This window comes from Rhipicephalus microplus, chromosome X (genome assembly GCF_043290135.1).
Source record: "Rhipicephalus microplus isolate Deutch F79 chromosome X, USDA_Rmic, whole genome shotgun sequence".
In the NCBI taxonomy this organism is placed as follows: Eukaryota; Metazoa; Arthropoda; class Arachnida; order Ixodida; family Ixodidae; genus Rhipicephalus; species Rhipicephalus microplus.
In genome coordinates, this window is record NC_134710.1 from 131,342,511 (window position 1) to 131,367,027 (window position 24,517).

Consider the following 24,517-nt stretch of genomic DNA (forward strand, 5'->3'; position numbering starts at 1 on the left):
AGAAATTCGACAGCATGCCGATTCCACTGTAAGATATGCTACCTCTATAAATGCATGCTTATTTTTGTTCTTTCCTTAAGCATCTAGTGAACATTTGTGTACAATCTAGGGTTCTTCTACGACTCTGGTGGTTAACGCGTCGCAGAAGTGCAGTGGCTGCAACTTTTGACCGCATATCCAACCTTCCAGGCTATATATACATTCGGTGTTTGTATATACGAAGATATATTATTTTCTTGTTCTCTTAAAATTGCCTCGCACTTATTAAACCGATGGCCACTTTGAATAAATCAGTGCTTTTAATTTAGCAAGAGATGAGGATCAGGCAATACTTCATATGACGTTTGCCTCGTTTTCGTGTTTCTGTTTTGTGTTAATTTGTCGCCATGGTGCTGTAGCACGTTCTAAGTTTCGTTTGCCATGCAATGTAGTTTCTCGGTCATTTGCTTTGCTGTGTATCTTACTCATGCTGTGTTTTCTCTGTCGTTTTTTATTGTTTGTACAGTAAAGGCAAACGCCTAACATGCCTCCTGAAACGTGAAAATTGACTGACTGCGTCCCGCGCCGGAGGCGTCAACATGTGATGCAAAAAAGTTATCTTCTCGTGGTCATGATGCATTGATATCGAAAATTAACTTTTTACGCTTTTACAGTTTGTGCAAGTTTTGTACAGTATTTTGGTGCAACTTCTCTTGCCACGTCACTCAAGCAAACTTCAATTGGTAGCGTTGAAGTCACTGTTGCATGCAAGAGATGTGTGCTTCGATTTTTTCAAGCTGTGAGGAGCTGCATGTATCTCCACCTGTTCAGGGTATCACCTCAACACTTTTGGTCACCTCAGCACCTGTATAAATGAAAACTGAGAGCATTTCACCCATCAGGCTCCCGTATTACCAACAGGCATGAAACAAGAAAGAGGTGGCCGGTATGCTCATCTTCACTACATGCGTCATTATCCATTGCAGCTATGTCAGGAGGGCTCATGCACAGTCAAATGCAGCCTCAACAGTATCCAGCTCGCTGACAGTTCTTATCGACACTTGCAGGCGGGCAAGCTCTGCCTCTTTTTGCACTATACAAATACACCGTGAGGCTGTGAAAAATCCTCAGCACAGCATCGGCAAAAGTTTCGGAATGTTGCATGGTAACTTCGCAACACCTCCGATTAGCCACTTGTCTACGTGAACGATGTCACTCTTATCAAAGTGCTTTTCACACACGTGCCCATTTGCGGAAACAAATGTGAAACCACCAGTTTCTTGTCACAGTGTTGCGCTCTTACACTTTTCTCGCCGATCACTGTAGGCAGTGAGAACTCGGAGACTTTTTCGTCATTTTTTTTTTTTAACCGGGTCAACAACCAGGTGCCCAGCAGGTATACGGTTTCCTTCCCGATCTTGAGGCACAGCACACTAGGCACCATAGTAATCATACGGTGAAAAACTACGCGATGGCACACCACAATATTATGCATTGACCCCATAGCGGCATCAGCAGCCAGCTTCCCTCCGGTCTGCCCAATGCCCCCGCGGTGATGCAACGCCACCCCGCCACCTCTGCTCGCAGCACACAAAGCTCTCCCATAGAGTTACAGTGAAGCTTCACGACCAGTAAATGTGTTGAAGGACTTTGGTACAAGTAGTACAAGCTCATGCAAATAAACAGCAGTAACCGACCAACAACAAAAAAAAATGACAACAACCCAGATGCCTGATACAGTGCATGCACTGTGCTAATCACTTCCATGCATCTACATCAAAGAGCAAAAAACATTTAGGAGGCGGAACTCATGTTAGTACGGTGCACACGAGTGAAAAGGTGATGTCACAAAAATAGCATGCGCTGAAGAAGGTGCGTCAACTAGCGACGTGGAGCGACAGCCACAGAATGGCAAAACAAAAACCAACCACGAGAATGGCCTGCAAAGCATGTCCACACTCTCTCTTTGACAGCATTTTTGACAAGACGACAAAGGCATTCGTTTCAGTGGGCACGTTAAAATTTATTTTCTGCGCGCTAAAACAAGTATGGGCATCAGACCAAAAATACATGCGGCCAAATGCGACTTGTGTTTACACTAAGGGTCTTCAGCTGAAGGGAGCAACACACATACGGTTTGTTTGACAAGTGAAACGATAACGATTTACTTGACAGTCGCCAGTTGCCGCTAGCATGACATAGCACCTATTGCCCTTTGATCTAAGAAAGCAGCGACAATCTCCTCCTTGCACACAGTCCTCTCAATTCTCCTCAGATTGGGCTGCACACAGCTGGGCTGAAGGGACGATGTGTGTGCTCCTATTTGAGCATGCATCACGTCTCCCTTCTAGTTTGGCCGTAGTAGTGGCAGCAAGACTAACAGCTGAGGCATTCACAAAAACCGAAAAAAAAAAAAAAAGCATCATGAAAGAAGTTTCACGACATTTTCTCGACATCGGGGTCACCTGGTGGGGTGCTTTCGCATGCCACGGCCAATCAACGTCGTGCAGGCAGGGGTGCAGAAAAAGAGAGGAGGTCGATGGCAAGCAAGAGTGAGGATATCACGACACAGATCAAAGCATTTCACTGCTTTCCTACACCAAGGTACTTAAGCCGCATTGTGGGAGCGTGACATTAATTTATTGCTGCAGATAGTATAGTTTCAACTCTTCAATAATCTTTGCTCTGTGGCCAAGATACCTCACATAGAGTGACGTTTGAATGCTCAGCAACTCACATTATTGGCATGCACAGCAACACCACGTAAACTCCACTGCCATGATTAGCTATGACTGTCACTATTGTATGCATAGCATGCGCTCATCAGGACAATTCATGAGAAGGTTGCTGTAACAGACCGGACAATCTGCTATCAGCATTCGCTCTAGGCGATATTGTCTCCTGCTCCTCTCCACCGTTTTGTGCGCTTTACTTTCCTTCCTTTGCTTTCTTTCCCCCTTCCCCGCTGTGAGCGCGGCTACTTAAGCCCAGCAAATAAACAGCCAGGGGTCATCCGTCATGGCGAGGCCCAGCCAAGTGTTCATCGTCGTCTTGTCTCCGAGTTAAATGTTACATGGTGTCAGAAGTGGGACTCTGACGTTCGAAATGGACCTCGTCAAGCCCCCGGAACCGCTGCAACTGTCCGGCAACATCAGGAAAAACTGGCTGGTATTCAAGCAGAAGCTGCAGCTGTTCATCACCGCTACGGAACGGGAGAAGCCCCGCCCATCAACCGTAAAAGCAGCGATTCTTCTGAGCACCGCGGGGGACGAGGCGCTCGATGTCTACAACATCTTCTCGTTTGCCGCAGGTGAGAGCAGAGAAGATTACGACACGTGCGGAAATTTGAAGAATATTGTGTCGACCAGGGTAATGAAGTCTACGAAAGGCACATTTTTCGACTACGAAAACAGGAAGAGGCCGAGCCTTTTGAGCGGTTCCTACGGGACTTAAAAAAGCAAGCAGAGCTGTGCAACTTCGGTACGCTTGAAGAGTCCATGATCAGGGATCAAGTGGTGTTTGGGACAAATAATGCGAAACTTCGAGAAAAGTTGCTGAGTGACAAAGACTTAAACTTGCAGAAAGCAGAAGAAATTTGCAAAGCCGCTGAGCTTGCTGCCATTCAGAGCGCAGCATGGTCAAATGAAAGCCTGCACGTTGACGTTGCACGCCGCACACACCGCACGAAGTTTGCGAATGGAACTCGGTGTCGAAGTTGTAACAAGGTACATGCCCCCGATAGGTGCCCGGCATATGGAAAAACTTGTTATGCATGCAAGAAACGAAATCACTTCGCCGCATGCTGCAACAATGCGCGCAGAATAAGCGAGGTTCACAAAGCCGAAGAAAGCGATGAAAATTTTGACATCTTGGGCATCAGCATTTGCGGCGTCACCGGAGATATAGGAGCGGATTGGATGGTTCATGGAAAAATAGCCGGTCAGGAGATACAATTCAAGGTAGATACCGGGTCTCAGGCAAATTTGCTGCCCCTAACCATGTTCAACCGAATCGCCCACGCAAGCACTCCGCGAAAGAGCGCCGCTGTGCTCACCGCCTACAACGGCAGTACAATCAAACACGTTGGCGTGGCGACCGAAGATCTCGAGATAAACGAAGCACAGCATTAAGTCTCGTTCTTTATCGTGAAAAAGGGGCGCCAAGCAGTCCTTGGCGTAAAGACATGCCAGCAGTTTGGTCTGGGACCGGTGACGCCGGACGCCGTGAAGGTAGGCGATGAGCAAACAAAATTCCAGCTTGCATTTCCTGACCTCTTCAGCGGCACCGGCTGCGTCAGGCGACCCTACAAAATGGTGCTATGAGAGGATGCCGTTCCAGTCGTGCAGCCTGCCTGCAGAGTACCCATAGCGTTGAAAGGACGCCTGCGACAAGAACTGCAACGAATGGAAAAGGCCTCAATCATCGTAGTTGTTCCCTTCGCATTTGCATGGACCCTAGAGCAGTGAACAGGAGCATTAAGCGGGAGCACTATCCTATGCCTTCACGAGAGGACATAGAGAGCGAGCTGGCAGGCGCACAATACTTCTCCCGGTTCGACGCTAATGCCGGCTTTTATCAGATTCCTTTAGATGAGGCCACTTCACGAATATGCACTTTTGCGACACCATTTGGGCGGTACTGTTTTTTGCGTCTGCCTTTCGGAATTTCCTCAGCCAGCGAGGTGTTCCAGAAGACTCTAACAGAGATGTTCGAAGGGCTGCCGGGAGTGCGCGTCTACGTAGACGACGTTTTAATATGGGGCGACTCAAAGGAAGAACACGACGAACGCGTCATCGCAGTACTAAGGCGGGGGGCGCAAGAGGAAGGGCTGACATTTAATCCAGCTAAATGCGTGTTCGGCACCACGCAGGTTGCATTCCTTGGCGACGTTATCAGAAGAGACGGAATTCGTCCTGACCCCAATTTAATCGAAAGCGTCCGTGCCATGCCAGCCCCAAAAAATAAACAGGGTGTGCGCAGATTACTCGGGGTCGTGAACTACTTTCGGAAATACCTGCCAGCTTTGAGCGACAAAACGGCGTTGCTGCATAGCCTGGTGAAAGAAGCATCGGTGTTTGAGTGGACAACAGCCCATGAGCGCGAATGAGACCAGATCTGCGCAGCGCGCGCTAATCCTCCATTGCTGGCTCTTTTTGATGAAAAAAGAAACACTAAGATAACTGCGGACGCCTCAGGAACAGGTATTGGCGCTGCCTTATTGCAAAGACACAGGGATGACTGGCGCCCAGTGACCTACGCCTCAAGAGCGCTGACGCCGAGTGAAGAGCGATACGCCCAGATAGAAAAGGAAACCCTGGCAATTGTTTTCGCTAGTGAAAAATTTCATCAGTTCGTGTATGGACGAAGCATTACGATAGAAACTGATCACAGGCCATTACTTGCGATTGCCGAAAAGAACATTGCAGATATGCCACCCAGGCTACAGCAGTTTTTCATCCGTCTTATGAAATATGATTTTTTGTTGCAGTTTGTACCTGGTAGGGACCTGTTACTCGCAGACCTGCTGTCTCGTGCCGCACTACCAACTGGCGGAGGCGACCAAGTCGAGGACGTGGACGTCCACACAACGCAAGTAGTCACCAGCATCATAAGCAAAGCGACTATGTTGCGGCTGCAGAAGGAAACCCTCGAAGATCCGCTTCTCAGCCGCACCATGAAACAAATGGAAGATGGCATGGCAATAGACGGTGTACTGAAACCGTATGCGGAAGAGCTATCCGTGGTCAATGGAGTGGTGCTAAAGGGTTGCAAAGTTGTGGTGCCTAAATCAATGCGTGCAGAAATTCTTGATCGAATTCACGAAGGCCACTTGGGTATGAACAAGTGCAAAGCTAGAGCCCGTAGACTAGTTTTCTGGCCGGGAATGAGCAATGACATTGAGCAACGAGCGCGAACGTGCAGCGTATGTCGAAAGTACGCATACAGTCAACCGAGTGAACCCCTTTTGCTATAGCCAACGCCCGACCGACCGTGGCATCGCGTAAACATAGACCTATTTACATTCGCTGGAGAACACTACATAGTGGTGTTTGATGTCCATTCTAACTTTCCTGACGTCGAGAAACTCAGATGTACCACAGCGGCGGAAATAATCGACAAGATATCTGCTATCTTCTCGGGATACGGCATTCCCAACCAAGTTTGCACCGACAACGGGCCTCAATTTGCATCGCGAGAGTTCGCGTCCTTCGTGCACCGATATGACTTCGAGCATATCACCTCAAGTCCTGAGTTCCCACGGTCAAATGGCTTAGCTGAAAAGGGGGTACAGATCGTGAAGCGTATTCTAAAGAAAACCCACGAGTCCCGAGGTGATGTATGGCTTGGTCTGTTGGCTTATCGTTCCTCTCCCCTTGACAGCGGTCACTCACCCGGAGAACTACTGCAAGGTCGTCGCCTGCACGCCACTCTTCCAGAATACAATGTCGACGGAGGCATACCCGTATGGAAACAGCAGCAACAGTCTTCCCGAGGCAGGCCACTACCACCCTTGGAAGCCGGAAATGTGGTCCGGATCAAACATGGAAGCTGGTCACGCCGAGCGAAAGTGGTACAAGAGACTGCACCACGATCATACGTGGTAAGAACGGAAGACCATGGGCTCCTGAGGCGGAACCGACAACACTTGCTGCGAACGGACGAAAACTTCAACGACGAGGTCAGCCCCGAGGGTAATCCGAACCCCGACGCGAGGCCCCTGACGAAGTTCAGTGATGGACACCGAGGCAACACCACGCCGGACGACCCACTGGGAAGTCGCCAGGTGCAACCAGCTCAGCCAGAGGAAGATTATAACACCACCATTTCTCCAGACACTCCAGGAAGCCCACTGGCTGGCCTGCGCAGGTCAGGGCGCCAGCGCAGCGAACCGAAGCGCCTTCACTACGGGCCATCCTTCCATCAAGTAAATGAGTGCAAAAGAAATCAGTGTTTTGAAAATGTGTGAAGAGAAGATGCAACAGACCGGACAATCTGCTATCAGCATTCGCCCTAGGTGATATTGTCTCCTCCTCTCCATCGTTTCGTGCACTTTACTTTCCTTCCTTTGCTTTCTTTCCCCCTTCCCCGCTGTGAGCGCGGCTACTTAAGCCCAGCAAATAAACGGCCAGGGGTCATTCGTCATGGTGAGGCCCAGCCAAGTGTTCATCGTCGTCTTGTCTCTGAGTTAAACGTTACAGTTGCCAAGCTTAAGTTGCTGTGAAAATGTGGAGCACACTGGGCCATCTTATAGCATGCTAATATCAATAAAACGACTTTTATCACTATTGATGGTTTAACATTCACAAATGTTGAAAGCATCGAAATTGTTAATGATAGTCTTATGTCTCACTGGCAACTCAACATGCTGCCCTTGAGTGAAAATTTTGATCGAAGAGATGCAGGAGGTGGAGAAGGATGATAAGGCACACTTGCGAAGTGGTATGCACAGCACAACAAATAGATCCAAATAAACTGTATGCATTAAAGAGTACAAGATGTAGCCAGAACATACAAATTTACTTTAGTTAAAAAACATGTTACATAAAAAGCACATCTACTTAAAGGATGAGCAAATCACATGTCACATACATTCAGACCACAGATGTTTTTGCAGCGGCCCGTGCCGCACATGACCTTCTTCGTCCCATAATTTTGTACAATTTTGAGACAATTTTTCTGGCATTGTTAAATGGCACTCGCATCATTTGCTCGCCTACTGAGATAAATAACACTTTATTGAGTATGCCAATCTGATGCGAGTGATCTCAACCATTTTTTTCACTCACGAGGCACCTCACGCGGCCGAACAAAAACTCTATATTAAAGAATTCGCATCAAGATTTAAGCCATTCTGCAAATCATTATCGATAATTTGGTGTTCAAGTCTTCTCATGCCAATTCCTCTTGAGAAATAACTAGGCTTGTGAAAATACTTGAATTCTTTGAATATTTGAATGAATACGAAGTATTTAAACTTGCTTTGCAAATTAAATGATTGAAAATTTCGAAGTATTCGAGATAAACAAATGAGTATATCAATCAAAGTGTAATCCCCTGTAAAGGTGGTGACACTACCGTAAAGAGATGCTAAGCTAAGCAAACTTTTTAAAATTTATATTACTTTGCAAGTAACCCTTGTTATGGTTGTTTCACTGCAGCAAAGGAGTGCTAAGACGTGAAAACACCGATCCAAAAGAAATCCGCACTGCCGCGAAGCCCCACTAGAAGGTTAAATCCGCGTTTAAGTAGTGCGCACAATCAACCATGTTGTTAAATCAACACCATACCCTCACATTGATTCATAACTTTTACAGCTTAAAAGCTTGCTATGCTGGCTTATATCATAAGCCGGTGTTATGCTGGCTTTAATATGTATTACAGGTTATCGCTTAAAATCTACCAGAGAAGGCGAATCTTGCAACAATTCAAAGGCCTTTTTTCAAGTAAAAAAAAATACTGTGTAGGTAGTTAGGTCACGAACAAATATGCTCATTTTTCTTTATAACATACGATACATACTATTCGAATTCAATTAGAAATTATTTTAACCAAATCCCTATTCAATACAATTTCGCTTTCAACCTGAAATTCACTACTCGCACAAGCCTAGAAATTACCAATATATGAGTAGCCGATTACCTCCCTTCTCCTGCTGCTCTAACCTTCTTTGCTGTCCTGGCCCTTCTTGAGAGATTAATTTCCGTGACTACGGCCCACTGGCTGAGGCGAGGTTGAGACCCCTGATAAAATGAAGGTTAACAGTTGTGTCTAACCCCACAGACCACAGCAAATAGAGCCCATCTTATTCCATTCCCCAGCCACTGCAACAGGATCATTTTGTAGCACTTAATGCGTAAATACCAGTTCAGAATGCCAAACGTACTGTAGAATCATCAAATACACTCACCTTAGCAAAGGTACTACAAATAGCAAAAGGCTTCTTGCCGCAAGCCTTGTAAAGGAAGCTGCGTTGAGACACACCATTCTTTTCCAGAGCATTCGCCACAGCGACACGCAGTTTCTGAGAAATAAAAAGTAAAAAAGTCCATATAAATTCCTTGTATATTTGTAGCGATCTTTACAAACAGTACAATAACTCACCATCAGGAGTTTCTCAGATGCTGCACGATTTGCATCAACTCTCTCTTTCCTGTAATGAGAATGCATATAATCACTTCACTCTTACATTATATGAACGCAAGAAGACTTCCTCATTGCATGCAAACACTATGTGAAACTCCAGCCACTTGAGCCACACAAGCCAAATAGTGACAGCATAGAGATGAAGAAGAGCACTAATCTGACTCAGGGATTATCTAGTGGTACTGATTATAGACCAACAGTAGCAAGGTGGCTGATCGAGCAAGTTGGTACATTGTAACTAACAGCATGAAGGTTAAAGCAGCCCTCTAACACTGTTTGAGCATGGTCAGACAACCCTGGTAGGCGAGGCTCTCGAGCCAAACATTATAGCACAGCCCGTGGCCTTGAATTGACCATTATTCTCAAAGCTAAAAATCTATCCCCCTTCTTTCTAAATATGGGATATACTCAAATGACCACGCCATATACCCGAATTCACGACAATTGGCTGATTTGAGCACCACAGAAGGCCGCCATGTGCCTGCACGTGCGCTCGCACTGAAATTAAACCAAACGTTCAAAGAGAGGAGAAGAAAAATAAGGTGTTCAAGGTCATGACACAAGCATGAAGAAGAGCCATCCTTCCTTGCTTAGCTTCCAGCACTTTCGTCGGGACGAGAGAAGAGAGAAAGCTAGATCTCTGCAAGTCCATTCGTAGTTGACGGATTCTTAACATTTTTCCAGCAGTAAATTCGTGAGGCAATAAACTTCTCTAGTGAAGCCACTGGATGGTTACTTGGAAAAGTGTTGCAGGGCCCTTTCAAATGTGGATACTTAACCATGCAGCCTCAATGAGCTGTCGTTGAAACCACCTTACTTACACCTGTATTTACCCTTCACATTGTACACTTACGATGAAAGTAGCAGATGCAAAAATTGCCACTTACAAGGAAGGCTGTCATTTTCCTTAAAGGTGCCCTGCAACACTTTTTGAGCATGGTCAGAAAACGCTGCCGATCAGTAGTAGAGGCTCTTGAGAAGACGTGAGCCCAAAGTTATAGCATAGCACGCGGCCTGGAATTTACAATAAATTATGAAAGTCAGCTAAAAATTTCTTTCTCTTCCCTCGACAAATGACGAAAAACCCTCCAAAATCACACATAGATTACCCATCTTATCAGCCATTGGCTGATTTGAACATGGCGTGCTCAGTTGTTACAGAGATTGCCGCGAGAGGCCATCACTTGTTCACAAGTGCGCGTGCGATCGCATTGAAAAAGTTGGGTATTCAAAGAAAAAAAAGTGCTCAAGGTCACTAGGCGGGTGTGACGTTTTTTGTTTGCCCCTCCCATTCCTCTCTGCTTAGCTTCCAGCGCTTTCGTTGGGACAAGAGAAGATAATGCGATTGCAGCGTGTGACAAATCTTTGTAACTCAGCTTGTACTGGACGGATTCTTAAAATTTTTGCGGCATTGAATTTGTGAGTCAATACGCTTTCCCAGTGAATTAATTCCATGGTTACTCGAAAAAGTATTTCAGGGTCCCTTTAATATAGAATCCTTTATATGGCATATTGCCACAAGCATCATCCACTAACACATGCCCATTTTTGTCCACTCTGTCTGCACATGCACATTCACTTGCACAGAACAAGGAAATGTGAAGAGGGGAGATCATACGCCAAAGAGGCTGTAGAGAAAGCAGTCTGCTCAACTGAGCTAACATTAAAAAAAAAAGGGGGGGGGGGCATTCAAAGGTACTTTTTTTCCTCATCACCTGTCAGAAAATAACTAGTTCTGATAACTTATTTGAAGAAACTTTTTTTTTCACTTAAATCTCGAGGCTTAACCTTAAGACCATATCATCCTTATCATCACCCCCGTCACCACCACCTTATGTCCACCACAGGCATCCTTCATCAATATCTAATTATCTTCAGCTTACGCCAGCAATATACACCAGTTTGACCCATTCTGCAACTTCACTGCAGAAGTCATTGATTCCGCTCCATGTCGAGTGGAATGGGCTACCCATGTCTGTTTACTGATGAACAGTGCTGTCGTTCTGTCTCTTGACATTACACCTATCATTTTTCACTAGTCCTTTCAATGCACAGTCAACTTGCTTCCTCTCAGGCTTATCTGTTAACGAGAGTGGCACTGTATATGGACTTGAATCTTAATGGCATTTTGCTGCAAAGTAGTCTACCTGTGAATATAAGCTGCAAATCAAGAATTTAAGGAGACGAAACCACGCATACGACGTCCTGCAGGCATGTGTTTGAAAACAAGGATTTTCCTACATTTTTTTTAAGAAACGTAACACGCAGTTTCATGGATCATGATGTTATAAAGGTGCTCTGTCATTGTTTTCATTCAACACCATGTGCTCATATCTTTTTGAAATTATGTAAGAAAAAAAAGACTGCACACCTTGGATCATCACATTCGTGCTGTTTGGTATTTTTACATGGGCTCTTTCGCAGAAAGGAAGAAGCAGCAGCTTGTGGGCTATTCTAGGCTAGAGGGACTGTTTTTTGTGACATGCTCTCCTTTTGTGGGCTCTTCTGAAGAGATATTGATGCAACAGGATCATTCCGTGTTGATGAGAAAGAATGCTTCTGTTGGTGGCCTTGCAGCGTGGTGCGGTCCTTGTTCACAGGAACAAAAGCCGTGCTTGAAGTTTTCTTGGATTTGGATTGGAGATGCACTGAACTTTCCAGATTAGATGTGCAAGTAGCAGCTGTTTCATTAACTAAGTATTGCTCTTTCATTGCACTGCAGGAGTTCTCCAATACTTCATGGTCTGTGTTGTAACTGGATTGAGAAATGGGAAGATGTACAATGAACAACTCGCTGAAAAAAATTATCACATCAGACCACTGAATGTGGTTTACTGATCATGTTTTCACTTTTCTAGCATTATAAGCAGGCTTAATTGTGCTACAGTCAGATTACAGTAACTACTACATTTCATTTTAATAAAATTATATAGTGCCAAGTTTAGTGTACAAAATAAAAACAATGGGTGAAATGGCTTGCAGGATCCACTTCACAGTGCAAAACTCAATAAACTTTTTTCCTTGGTTCTGATATTTATGATTAAATATTTGCATCAGGTAGAACATTACATACTGGTTCTTAGCATAACTATTGTTTCAACTTTTTCCTATTGTTTACTATTGTTTCAACCTTAACTATTGTTTCAACCATAACTATTGTTTCAACCATAACTATTGTTTCAACCAATGAAAGACTGTGCCACTACTAATATGCAGAACCAATACATGATAGACAAAGTCAGTCGGAATGATAATTGTTGCAGATGAAAGTCAAAAGTCATGAAACTTGAGCGAGAACACTGTTTTACAGAGGAGCTGTTACATTCTAAACTATAGTATAGGCTCTTCCCACAAACTACGATGAACTTGTCAGTACTACAGTCAAGAGTCCGACGAAATCCCGTCTGGTCGGGGACAAACATAGTGTAAAATAACAAAAACAAAAACGCCGACCAAGGTGAAATACATAAAACTTGAAAAGACGTTTCGGCTCCCCACACGGGAGCCTTGTTCACAGTGACCGCAAATGGCGTAGTGCGCTCTTCTTATGCATGTTTCATCACGCGTTGCAGACATCGCGTGTACACAGGGGGGAGTGTCCCAATATTTCTTTTCAACGTATGCGCAGTAGTTTGAATGGCCAGAGATTCCATGTGCAATCGCGGTAACAACTTTCTTTCCGTGGCAATGATGCAAGCTTTATCCCAGTCGATAGCGTGCCCAGTCACAACTATATGGAGACTTCGGGAGTTTTTCAAGTGGAAGGCTCAGATATATACCATGATCAGAATACATGAACACATAGAATAGATGTATGTTCACAAAAGACAAACTAGACTTTGTGCACACTCACGGAGAACAGGCAACAGCCATGACATTCCTTTGTGTAGCAACGACACAGCTAGCACAAATATAATGCCTGTTCTGCACAAGGAGAATGGAACCTGAACGTTGGAGAAAGGAGGAGCTGGTAACTACACCCACCACTTTTGATGGCTAGTTGGGCTTAAGCTCCTCCTGCCCCAGGGCTGCTATTTTATGTAGCGATGCCTTTTTAAAGGCAAGAAGACTTTTTCACACTAATCACATTTTTTCAATGGTTGAAAGCAATGGTCTACCCCTGTTATTAATAATATCAGGCAAACTAGCACCTCAGATGTCAGTACTATATAAGAGACTCGTGTCAATATATAAAAGAGTCGTGCAAGCTAGTTTTCTTTCTAACCGTAAGTACTTTTTCTGTGCTAATGTACTAGATACCACGCATATCTAAGACTAAAAGTTCCTTTCTATAATATGACCTTCGAATGAGCGGTGATACCAGAATTTCGGATGAAATTTGCCAGTTCTTGGCTTGAAACCAGCAACACAAACATGCGTCAGCACGACGACACTCAACTATCTGAAACACGCGTAAAGTGCTTGACGTCACTGAGATAAGGAAATGTGGTAGGTAAAACGTCTTTCGAAGTTCTCTCTCCGTGAGACTGTTATGGCTGTAGATGGAGCATACATTTATTATTAGGTCGTAATTATCCATAATTTCCAGTGGATCACTGCATGTGGAGACTGAAAATTTCTAACCACCTGGAGAGCAGGTGTAGTTTGAAGAAATAAAGCAGAAACACTTACACCCTGTATGGAGAAACTAATGCATCAGAAAAAAACATGCTGCGAATAAAAATAATAAAATCAGTTTTCTTGGCAGGGTTTGGAGCCGGAAAACCACATGCTCCTAAAGCTTGTGTCTCAACACTAGGTCAAACACATAAAGTGATTATATTCAAACTTTATGGATGTGTTCTACATGTCATGCAAAACAAATGTAATCAGAAAACACCTTCTATGAAAGCTAGTTGTGTTGAAATAAATGCCCTCTGCAGGACCACATAACATCAGGCGAATTGCTCTTTTGGGAATATTTCATGCCAGAGATGCATTTTTCCATGCACTGTTTAAGTTAAGAAGATGCCGAAACAGTGTTCTGGGGAATACCACAACTTCCACTGCAACTTTGTGACTATGCATACCTTAAACAACTCCCAAAAAGGATCTCGCAGCCACCAGTTCCACTGATCACCAACCTCCCCAAAATGAAATGGCACTGAGTTACCTATTTAGGTCCTCAATATTTTTTTGAGAAAATGAGTAAAATAAAGGCTTCAATTGAGTAGTCTGTCTGAACACTTTAGTGCTGATATAAAATGAATACTGTTATTGCATCAATACATGGGCTACTAATATACTTGTGTACAACTTTTTGTGGCTAACATGTAATGACACAAGGTAGAGTTTTTTCACAACTATATGGAGACTTTGGGAGTTTTTCAAGTAGAAGGCTCAGATATTTACCATGATCAGAATACATGAACACAAAGAATAGATGTATGTTCACAAAAGACAAACTAGACTTTGTGCACATTCACAGAGAACAGGCAACAGTCATGACATTCCTTTGTGCAGCAACGACACAGCTAGCACAAATATCCTGCCTGTTCTGTACAAGAAGAATGGAACCTGAACGTTGGAGAAAGGAGGAGCTGGTTACTACACCCACCACTTTTGATGGCTAGTTGGGCTTAAGCTCCTCCTGCCCCAGGGCTGCTATTTTATGTAGCGATGCCTTTTTAAAGGCAAGAAGACTTTTTCACACTAATCACATTTTGTCAATAGTTGAAAGCAACAGTCTACCCCTGTTATTAATAATATCAGGCAAAATAGCACCCCAGATCATTTTTCTAGCTTCATGAAAGCAAACAGATTATGCAAAAAGCAGGCATATTGTCTATGAATGCTGCAGTACTCAAGAGCCATATTTGAAGTTCATAAAATAAAACAAAGCCAGTTTGCCTGAAATTAACAATCTGTGGGTGTGTGACTGCCACAATGGGCAAGTAGAATTTTTTCTTGAGAGTTCTTCGGCTCCATTGCTTCCTCAGCATTCTTCGTTGTATCTATAGGCGGGTACAAATTAAGAAGACCCTAAAAGGCCCCACCCAGAGGACTAAAGCACGGCAGTCGATTGTCTCCACAGCTAAAGAGATAGTCCTGCTCATGCACTCAGCAATGTTCTTTGAAAGCGGGTTCACTGGCCGCTTAGCTGATTGGGGTGGTCTGGGATGCACGCTCATTGGTGCAGTTTGCGTGCATCCGCCTTTGGGAAGGAAAAGGTGCAGACTTCTAAAGTTTCAGCTGACTATAGTTAAAGCAGTTTCTAACAATTGCGCATGGAAGGCTATGTTGCTGGTACAGTGACACTAAATCTTAACATTTTTTTAAGCACTGATTATTGAGATACCAAACTCTAACTAGATGATTTCATGTGTTGTATTTGCCAGTATCTCAATGACGACATTATTTCACAAATTGTGAGTCACTAATAGGCCATGAGACAATAAACTTTGTTATAATAATTTTAGATATCTTTAAACTATTTTCCATCAATCAATATATGCTTTTAGAAGCACAGTATCCTACATCAAAATTAAAAAAAAAATAAATCAATAAACATTTCAAGAGAGAAAATCTTGCAAAAAATGAAATGGTTAAGACATATAGGTGCTAACTACCCAGCACAACGGCAGTCATTGCACGGTTGAACAGCTAATTATTATATACTTACTAAACATCATGGTACTTGCACTGAAGATAATCAGGCCATTGCGTGCTTTCCAGCTGATCCCATGAGACTGATGGCTTGGTGCTTTGCCCCTAAAGATACAATTGTTGCTGCAGTTTTTTCTAATTATTAGTAAAAATGCATTGCTTATTGAGTCACTGTGACAATACACTCAAAACAGAGGGAACAAAAACAGAGGGAACATATGACAACAACATTGGATATGGTCCAGTTAATCAGACATGAAGCTTCTTATGCAGCTTGAAGACTAATTTTCATTTTCAAATAACTAACACAACATGCCCCATTACTTGTATAAAGCGAAAAATCTGGAAAACTAAACTACTAATTACTAAAGGTGTGCAAATACTCAAAATTAAAAAAAAATTTACTACTGGAACTATTTGAATTTCCTATAGACATATACAGTGAATGTCTAACTAAAACTGACTCCTTCAAATTTTCAATATGCTTCACCTCAGCATATTCCCATTTGCGGTAAAGCTGCCTTTCAAGATACCCTACAATCGCAAATGTATTGGCTCGCGAAAATGCTGGCTCCAACACGAATATGAGTGATTTGGCAGAGGTGGGGGCTCAATTAATGTTGTTTTGGACCTAAAGTTTGGGCAGGAAGTCTAAAAATTTTTAGCATTCAAAATTTCAGATGTTCTTATAGATTGACCTCTATGAGGCAGATTTGAAACTTTGGACTCAAAAGGGTGCACACCCTCAATTGGGCTTCCACAGAAGTTGAGAGAGGAAAAGAGGCTGAGGCAATAGTATCTCTGTCTTTCATATGTATAGTGTTGCTGGCAACACTTTTGACCGCACCAAATCATGTATATAAATACCATTCAGCTTCTGCATTGCCTCAACCTTGATAAGACAACTATGAAACACCGCCCCGCCTGCACATCATCAGTCTAACAAAACCAAACACTTTCATGTTGCTATCTCCTAAGGCCATGCTTAAGAATCCTCTCGAACGTTTTTCTTTGGCAATTTTGCTTAGAAGTGATAAAAAATTGTCTAGAAAAGTCCGGGAAATATTAAAAATATTCTATCTGATTCGAACTAGCACTTCAAATTCGAATTTGCTTTGCACCCAAAATGTTCATATTCACCCAGCTCTACTAATAGGTTAATCTTCACTGCAACACAAACAGAAATGAATCGCACATACAGATTAAGGAATTTTCCCATAAATTCCATGAAGTGATATATTAATAGCAGATAATTGGGCAAGATAGTGCCCTGCATATATCGAGTGTTTCCTGAAGACTGCCTGAAAATTTTTATTTCCTGTCACAGTTACCACACTTCCAGTCCTCGAGAATAATTATTTGAGGATACAACCTTAATTAAAAGACAAAAATGATGCATTATAATTGAAATTAATCATGCATTTAGCTGATTATGAGGTGTGCGCAGGACTGTTATGCCTGCGAGTCCACACCGATCGTCAATGCCTCTGAAAAAGGCAAACTGTGTCAAGGCCGGCAATCGAGCCTGCCTGACGCGATCAGCTTAACGACGTCAGCAAGCGGCGCCGCCGGTCTGTCACGCAACACACCACGAGCTCCCTCAGCCTGCGAGCCCGTTGAAGCAATTGGCACCTTCCAGTCTGGCGAGTCTTATGCAATGCTTGGCAACATCCCTCGTTCTTGCCACAATCACGCGCAGCGGCGGGCCCCATTGAAGGATTCGGACATCACGGCCAGCGGCGCTTCTGGTTGGACAAACTTCCAACCAGAACTGAAACTTCCAATCCAACCAACCAGAAACTTCCAATCCAACTGGTGCCTATAAAAAGAAAAGCCCTGCGACACGTCACCAGCAGCTGAACTAAGTGTCAGAAAAGCCTCTCGTCGGTTCGAGCCCCTTCGCATTCGGCAAGCCCGGTGTGTTTGGCAGCCACGAGTTTCGTGGCGCCCATCGTAACCTCGTCGGCGGTGCGCCTTGTAACAGCGTGCGTGAGAAGACATATCGGCTCTTCGAGTCCTGTCGGCCCCAGTGCCGAATCTGTAACGCCTCTGTTTCTATTGTGTACATAAAGCTTGCCTTAACTTACCGTCGTCTCGTCTGCTCGTCTACCAGCTCTGCGCAGAAGCAGTCGCGAACTGAGAAACCTACGCTACCAAATGGCTGGTGACAGTGTCGGCGGAGTTCGAAGCAGTGGCGCCTTTGGGACCGTGTTGGCGTCCCGTCTTCGTAACAGTGGTTGGCAGCTGCGGGATTGGCCGGCGTCCGGTAGCTAAGAAGGGGAATGAGTTCCGGTATGCTAAGAAGGGGAATGAGTCACACAATGACTTTGCGTTTCGTCTTAAAGCTGATTTATTTGAATGGCTCAAGGGCAAAGGTGTTTACGACGATCGCGATAAAGTGGTAGAATGCATTGCGTTGGAGCGATTCTACCGCTGCATTGAGGAGGATGTCAAGCTTTGGCTGCAGGACAAACTTGGTGTTACAGCTAAACAAGACGGCAGAGTTAGCTGAGGAGTATTATACTTGCCAAAAGTTGCATAGCAGGGCAGTGCGCGATGAAAAGGATGAAAGTAAAGAGGGCTTTTTAAAGAAACCTGATCAACAAAAACCCGCTCTGCACCGTAATTTCAAGAAGGACCCGTCTCTTACAAAGGACACTGTAGGGGAAGGGCAAACGTAAGCGAAGAAATCGAGTATGGTTCCTAAACAACGCACTGATACCACACGGGCGTTTGAATCATGGAAGCCGCTAAACTGCTACAATTGCAAAAAGGAAGGGCACATCGTGATAAACAGTAAGCAAAAGTTTGCTTTCGCAACAATCCGAGAATCGGAAAAAGACATGCGGTTGTTAGAGCTGTATCTCCAAAAAATTAGTGTGAATGCGAAAACGTGTCAAGCTCTTCGAGACTCAGCGGCAACTATGAACCTTGTCCATCCTTCGATGGTGTCTCCAGATGACTTTACAGGAGAATGCGCGTGGATCAGGCAACTTGCCAAGGAGCAGAGTGCTTGCTTACCAATCGCTATGGTTGGCATTGAAGGCCCGTTCGGTAAGCTTCGCACCGAAGCAGCTGTGTCTGCCGCGCTTCCCGATCGTTCTTCTTATCTATTTTCTAATAACTCAGAGCAGCTTCTTGAAGAGCAGGGTAAATCGTTCTTCTCTAACTTAGCGTACATGGACCTCACGCGATCGCAAGCGCGGAAGCTTTCGCAGGAACTTAATCTTGTTCAATCTGGCGAAGCACCAAGTGCAAAAGCTGCTGGTCTGTGTGGCCTTGGCAGCGAGTCAATGGAACCTCAGACAGGATATCCTCCGCGCGATTCATTTGAGCAGTCACTCGAGCGGCCCGTCGCTGAAGCGACTGGCGCGGTCTGTGTCGGCGGAGGAGACGACATGACGCCATTGAGTCAGAGCGAGAGGGTTGCAACACTCTCGCCTGTAGCGGAGCTGTCGAGGGTTGACCGAAAAACGCTCATTCGAGAGCAGCGTGAAGACCTCTCGATTAAAGCGCTAATGGAAAGCGTAAACTTACGAAATTAGGAAAAGGATGTTTCCTTTTGTGAGAAAGCAGGGCTCCTGTATCAGAGCTACACAAATGCGCAAGGTCGCAAGTATGAGCAGCTCTTGGTGCCACAAAAGTATCGTCGCCAACTATTGGAACTGGCGCATAAAAAACGCGTGGGAGGGCATCTCGGCATAAAAAAGACCAAGGCTAGAGTTTCCCTTGAGTTTTATTGGCCGAAATGCTGGATGGATATCGAAGACTTTGTACGCTCATGCGACACTTGTCAGAGAGCGGGGAAATCCACGAACAAGTGGAAGACACCCATGAAGCTTGTGCCAATTATCACAGAACCTTTTCGGCGCCTAGTAATTGATATCGTCGAGCCATTGCCAGAATCAAGGCAAGGTTGTTGGTACATCCTGACGGCCCTCTGTGTAGCCACAAAATTTCCGGAAGCGTTACCACTTAAGGAGCTTAATTCCCCTCAGGTCGTGGACGCACTGCTATCTATATTTGCACGCATCGAATTTCCTTCTGAAATCCAATGTGACAATGGTAGTGTATTCACCAGCTGCCTTACCTCTACCTTTTTCATTAAATGTGGAATAAAAGTAGTGCACACCTCGATCCATCACTCGCAATCTAATCTGGTAGAGCGTATGCATTCCGTTCTGAAACGGATACTGAGAGCTCTTTGCTACGAGCACAAATGCGACTGGGAAGAGTGTATTCCTCCCGCTATGATCGCTTTGAGATCAGCTCCTCATGAGAGCACTGGCTTTAGCCCTGCAGAGCTTGTGTATGGCAGGAGTTTGAGAACACCATTGCTACGCGAGTCCTGGGAGGGATTCGATGAGGACCCTAATGTAGTTGCGTACATTCTAGACCTACTTAGACCTCCTTCTCAGGCTTGGCAAAACGAAAGATCTCGTGGAAAGCCACATGAAGGCTGCACAAGTGTTGTCGAAGGAGTACTACAACAAATCGGCGAAGAAGTGCGCTTTTGAAGTAGGTAGTCAGGTAATGCAGCTGCGGTTGTCCAAAAAGAACAAGCTTGAGGTTCATTGGGAAGGGCCCGCCAAAGTATTTTCAAAGCTTTCTGATACCAATTATGAAGTGAAATTAGAAAGGCGGCTGAACAAAATTTACCAGAGTAACTTGATGAAACCATACGTTCAAAGTCAAGCGGTCGCAAGTCTGCTGTTGGATGCTTCAGAGGAAGAGGGAGCAGAAATTTTGAGTCCTAGTGATGTAATTGAAAGGGGATCGGAGGTAATCTTGGAGCAGTTGAACCTAGAGCCTAGGTTAATTGAAGTCCAGAAGGAGGACTTGAGAAGGATTGCTTCCGAGTTTAAAGACGTGTTTTCGGACCGTCGTGTTTCCGGGACGGTCTGAAAACATGTGATTGAACACGATATCGAGCTAACTTGTGAGGAGCCAATCCGTAGCAACCGCATCGTTGTTCCTCTGTGAAAAAGCTAGCCTGTTATGTCTCCGGTTCGAGTTTTGTGGTCGAAACGAACCACTGACCTCTAACCTGGTTAAATAACATGTCGCCTAAAAGTGGCCGGTTACTGAGGTGGAGCATGATACTCCAACAGCACAAATTTGACGTTCGCTACAAAAAAGGAAAGCTAAACGCTAATGCAGACGCATTGAGACATGCGTTTTAGTTAGTACCTTCTCCACCTTTCGGTCCTTCGCTGGCCAGTCGGGGCAAAATTTTGTCTTCATCACGACCTGGGCTGAGCGCTCTCGTTCAGAGTGATCTCAATGGGCCAACTTTATGTTGTATTCTATTTCGTTACGTTATTGTACGTGTAAAAACTTGAGTTCTCATTTTAAGAGTCTTGTGTACCACATGTGCCTCTTGATATAGAGGAAACGAAATTCCGATAGACACATAGCTAGGTATATGTTGTACTATACTTTGTCTGGTGTTCTGTCGGGTGACCGAGGGCACTTGCTTGTGTCGTGTGTTGTCTGTTGTTGAACCATTCTTGACAAGTTGAAGAACCATCGACAAGTGCCGAGACCAAATATCGTCAAAAGAGACGAGCGAAGCTGGCCGGCAAGTTGTGGCGGCAAGCCAGTGGAGCTGAGATCCGTCCTCAAGAATGGGATGTGTTCACGGAATGGAGTCTGGAGCTGCATTCTCCCCATGACCCAGGAGGCGAACCTGGAAGAACCTGGCAGAAAAGCGCGCCCGACATCCAAGCCACATGGAAGCAGCTCGTCTTTCCGGCGCATTGTCTGGCGGCGAGGGTGCTGTTACGCCTGCGTGTCGACACCGAACATCAATGCCTCTGAAAAAGGCAATCTGTTTCAAGGCCAGCAATCGAGCTCGCCTGATGCGATCAACTCAACGACGTCATCAAGCGGCAGTGGCGGTCTGTCATGCAACGCACTGCGAGCTCCCTCAGCCCGTTGAAGCAATCAGCGCCTTCCATTCTGGCGAGTCTTACGCAATGTGTGGCAACATCCCTCGTCCTTGGTGCAACCATGCGCAGCGGCGGGCCCCATTAGAGGATTCGGACATCACGGCCAGCGGCTCTTCTGGTTGGACATTTGGTTACGCAAAAGATCCACACGGTGCCTATAAAAAAAAAAGCCCTGCGGGGCGTCGTCAGCAGCTGACCTAAGTGTCTGAAAAGCCTCTCGTCGGCTGGAGCCCCTTCGCAGTCAGCGCGCGCGATGTCCTTGGCAGCGGCGAGTTTCGTGGCGCCCATCGTAATCTCATCGGCGGTGCGCCTCGTAACAGAGTGCGAGAGAAGACATCTCGGCTCTTCGAGTCCCTAAACAGTCAGCCCCAGTGCCGAATTTGTAACGCCTCTATTTCTATGCTATACATAAACCTTGCCTTAACTCACCGTATTCTCGTCCGCTCATCTAGCAGCTCCGCACAGAAGCAGTCGCAAGCCGAAAAACCTACGCTACGAAACGGCTGATGACAGTGTCGGCGGAGTTCGGAGTAGTGGTGCTTTCGGGGCCGTGTTGCCGTCGCGTCTTCGTAACAGTACTTCAGAATGTGGCACTGATTTGATGTACTGCAAGCATATCTCAGATAAAAATAAAAAAACACATTTGTCAGTTTCCAGGAACTAGTACTTTTGCAAGTGTTCTATTTCTAAAATTACCCAGCAAAGCAGCCCTCAGCAGAAAAAGAAATTCAATACAGCTTTGCAAACAAGCACACACTATAATCAAGTGCTTCACAGAGATGTTGGCAATAGAGTCATCAAGAAGAGGCTCCAATGTGTTTCATGTTATGTGGCTGCTTGTTGGACTACCTCTCAATGACATCCAATACATCCTAATCGAATGGCATTAAATCTAAAAAACAAGTTAGCTACAGTTTCAAGGTAGTGTGGTAGTAGAAGTTTTCGGCCAGCCATTCATGGGCAGCGAGGGTGATATGTGGGTGAGAGTGAAATAATGTTGAGGTACATAAGGACACACTAACAATAATAATTTTCGTTTTTTATGTCACTAAATGATAATACTGTTATGAAGGCCACTGTAGTAGAGGGCTCTTGAAATTTTGGCGAACTGTGGCGAAATGTGGCGATTTCCGAGTCTCTCGGGTCGGAGACAAAGACAACTAGCACTGAATGATGGTCTATTTCCTGCATAAATCCACATGCTGTCATCACCTAAAAATCACCTAATATATGTGGCAATATATTCAAAGCTACATGCCTACATAAATCTAGCAATACTGCTAGCATTCGTGGTGACAGCGAATAAGGTGATCAAATAGTGCACACACACAGTGTAATGTAGGCACATATTGCAATTCACTACATGTATTTGGTGACATCTTGTGGAATATTTGACTAAATATTGAATCCTGAGCACAAGTTACAACAAATGCGTCCCCGAATTCGCAGCAGGTATACACTGCCTCTACTTTTTAACAATATGATATTTCAAGCACTGAAGTCCAAAAGTAATCAACTCTTTCGTTACCATGCCTATTCAAATCAATCACTTGTGATCGACGCTTCGGGTTGTAGATTTTAACATGTTAAATTTGTTTCTCGTGCACCCAGCATTTTCTAGTAGTTAGTCCAGCCACTCAACTTTCAGAATCAATTTGAACTTGCCTGTTTGGGCAACATAGTGATTTCTGACAGATCTTTTCATGAACCATTCTGCGTGTATTGTTGGAAAACTGCACTAGGCTGGCGAACTTGACAAAAGTGCATGCCCCTCGTGATTATACAGCAGTAACATCGAAGTTCAATAATGAAAGGAACCCTTGCACGCCAAAAATCAAATTCAAGTGTCAGCTTTGCAATTTGATATTGTTTAACAATAGTAAATGCCTGCAATTTATGCCAGCTATTCAATAGACAGCTGTTGCTATGAGTCAGGGAAAATTTATTCTACAAAAAATACTTCCGATGGTCTGCCGCATGTTTAAAGTGTCGAGATGGCCTTCTCAGCCAGTTTTCCAGCAGCTTTGATTTTGCTTGTATCGTTACATCTGACACAAGGTAGCATATAGTGTCACTAGTCGCTCCTATGACGTAGTCGTCACGCGCGCATGGGTCCGCACTGCAAAAGACATGCACTACTTGAAACTGGTTTGCAACCCCACCAGAATTGAGTGAGGACGAGCTTCGAGTTCGAGGATGACAGCACCTCAGCTTCAAATTTAATGGAGACGATGTTTTCCGTTAGCCTGAGACATCCACAGCCGTTCACAGGTTTTCGTTTACATCCTCAAGTTGTCTCCTCCACCGTAAGTGCGTATAGCTTCTGACCTTTGTGCACAATCTTATAGCTACTCTGGTTACGTGCGTGGTCCACACTTCGCTGGGGTACAGCGTGTTGGTGCTGACTGCAGAGCTTCTGCTGAAGACAAGAAGGCCCTCGGAGCACATCTTGGCCCTGACTACGAAGCAGTGCGAGACGTTTTAGAACTGCACATGACATTGTCCTTTCTTATTAAGATTTGCACGAAAATTCAAAGAAATATGCTTGGATGCATATATAGTAACGCCAACCTATGCAGAGTGAGATGGCTCATGGAAAGAGGTGACACTAGACGAAATAGTGAAGTTCATTCAACATCTCATTTATAGAGGGATTATTCACATCACGGGTATGCATCTATATTGGAACAATATTGGGTATCCATCTATAGTTTCCAGGTGTGCTGTGACCCAACAGTGGGTCACACGTCTGTGCAGGTTTCATTCACTCTATAGAGATGGCATTATTACCTTCAAGGCTGGCATTTGGCATGTTTGTTTGAAAGATACACAGCTAT

At 44.7% G+C, this 24,517-nt stretch overlaps 1 protein-coding gene across 4 annotated transcripts in view; it reads right to left on the reverse strand.

The window, feature by feature from the left end:
* Window positions 1-10,593: 10,593 nt before the first annotated feature.
* Window positions 10,594-24,517, reverse strand: part of LOC142761737 (uncharacterized) — a 78,348-nt gene continuing 64,424 nt past the window's right edge. Inside the window, exons 17-19 of one of the 4 annotated variants that reach the window (XR_012886979.1) lie at window positions 22,110-22,298; window positions 15,746-15,834; window positions 11,850-11,878 (exon numbers count right to left, since the gene is read on the reverse strand). Coding sequence is in view for 2 of the 4 variants with exons in the window: in XM_075877718.1 (XP_075733833.1) it covers window positions 11,578-11,878; window positions 15,746-15,834 (390 nt within the window). In the remaining 2 variants the exon portion in view is untranslated. Of the gene's footprint in view, window positions 11,879-15,745; window positions 15,835-22,109; window positions 22,299-24,517 lie in introns of all 4 variants that reach the window. The other 3 variants (XR_012886980.1, XM_075877718.1, XM_075877719.1) reach the window with 3 other exon arrangements.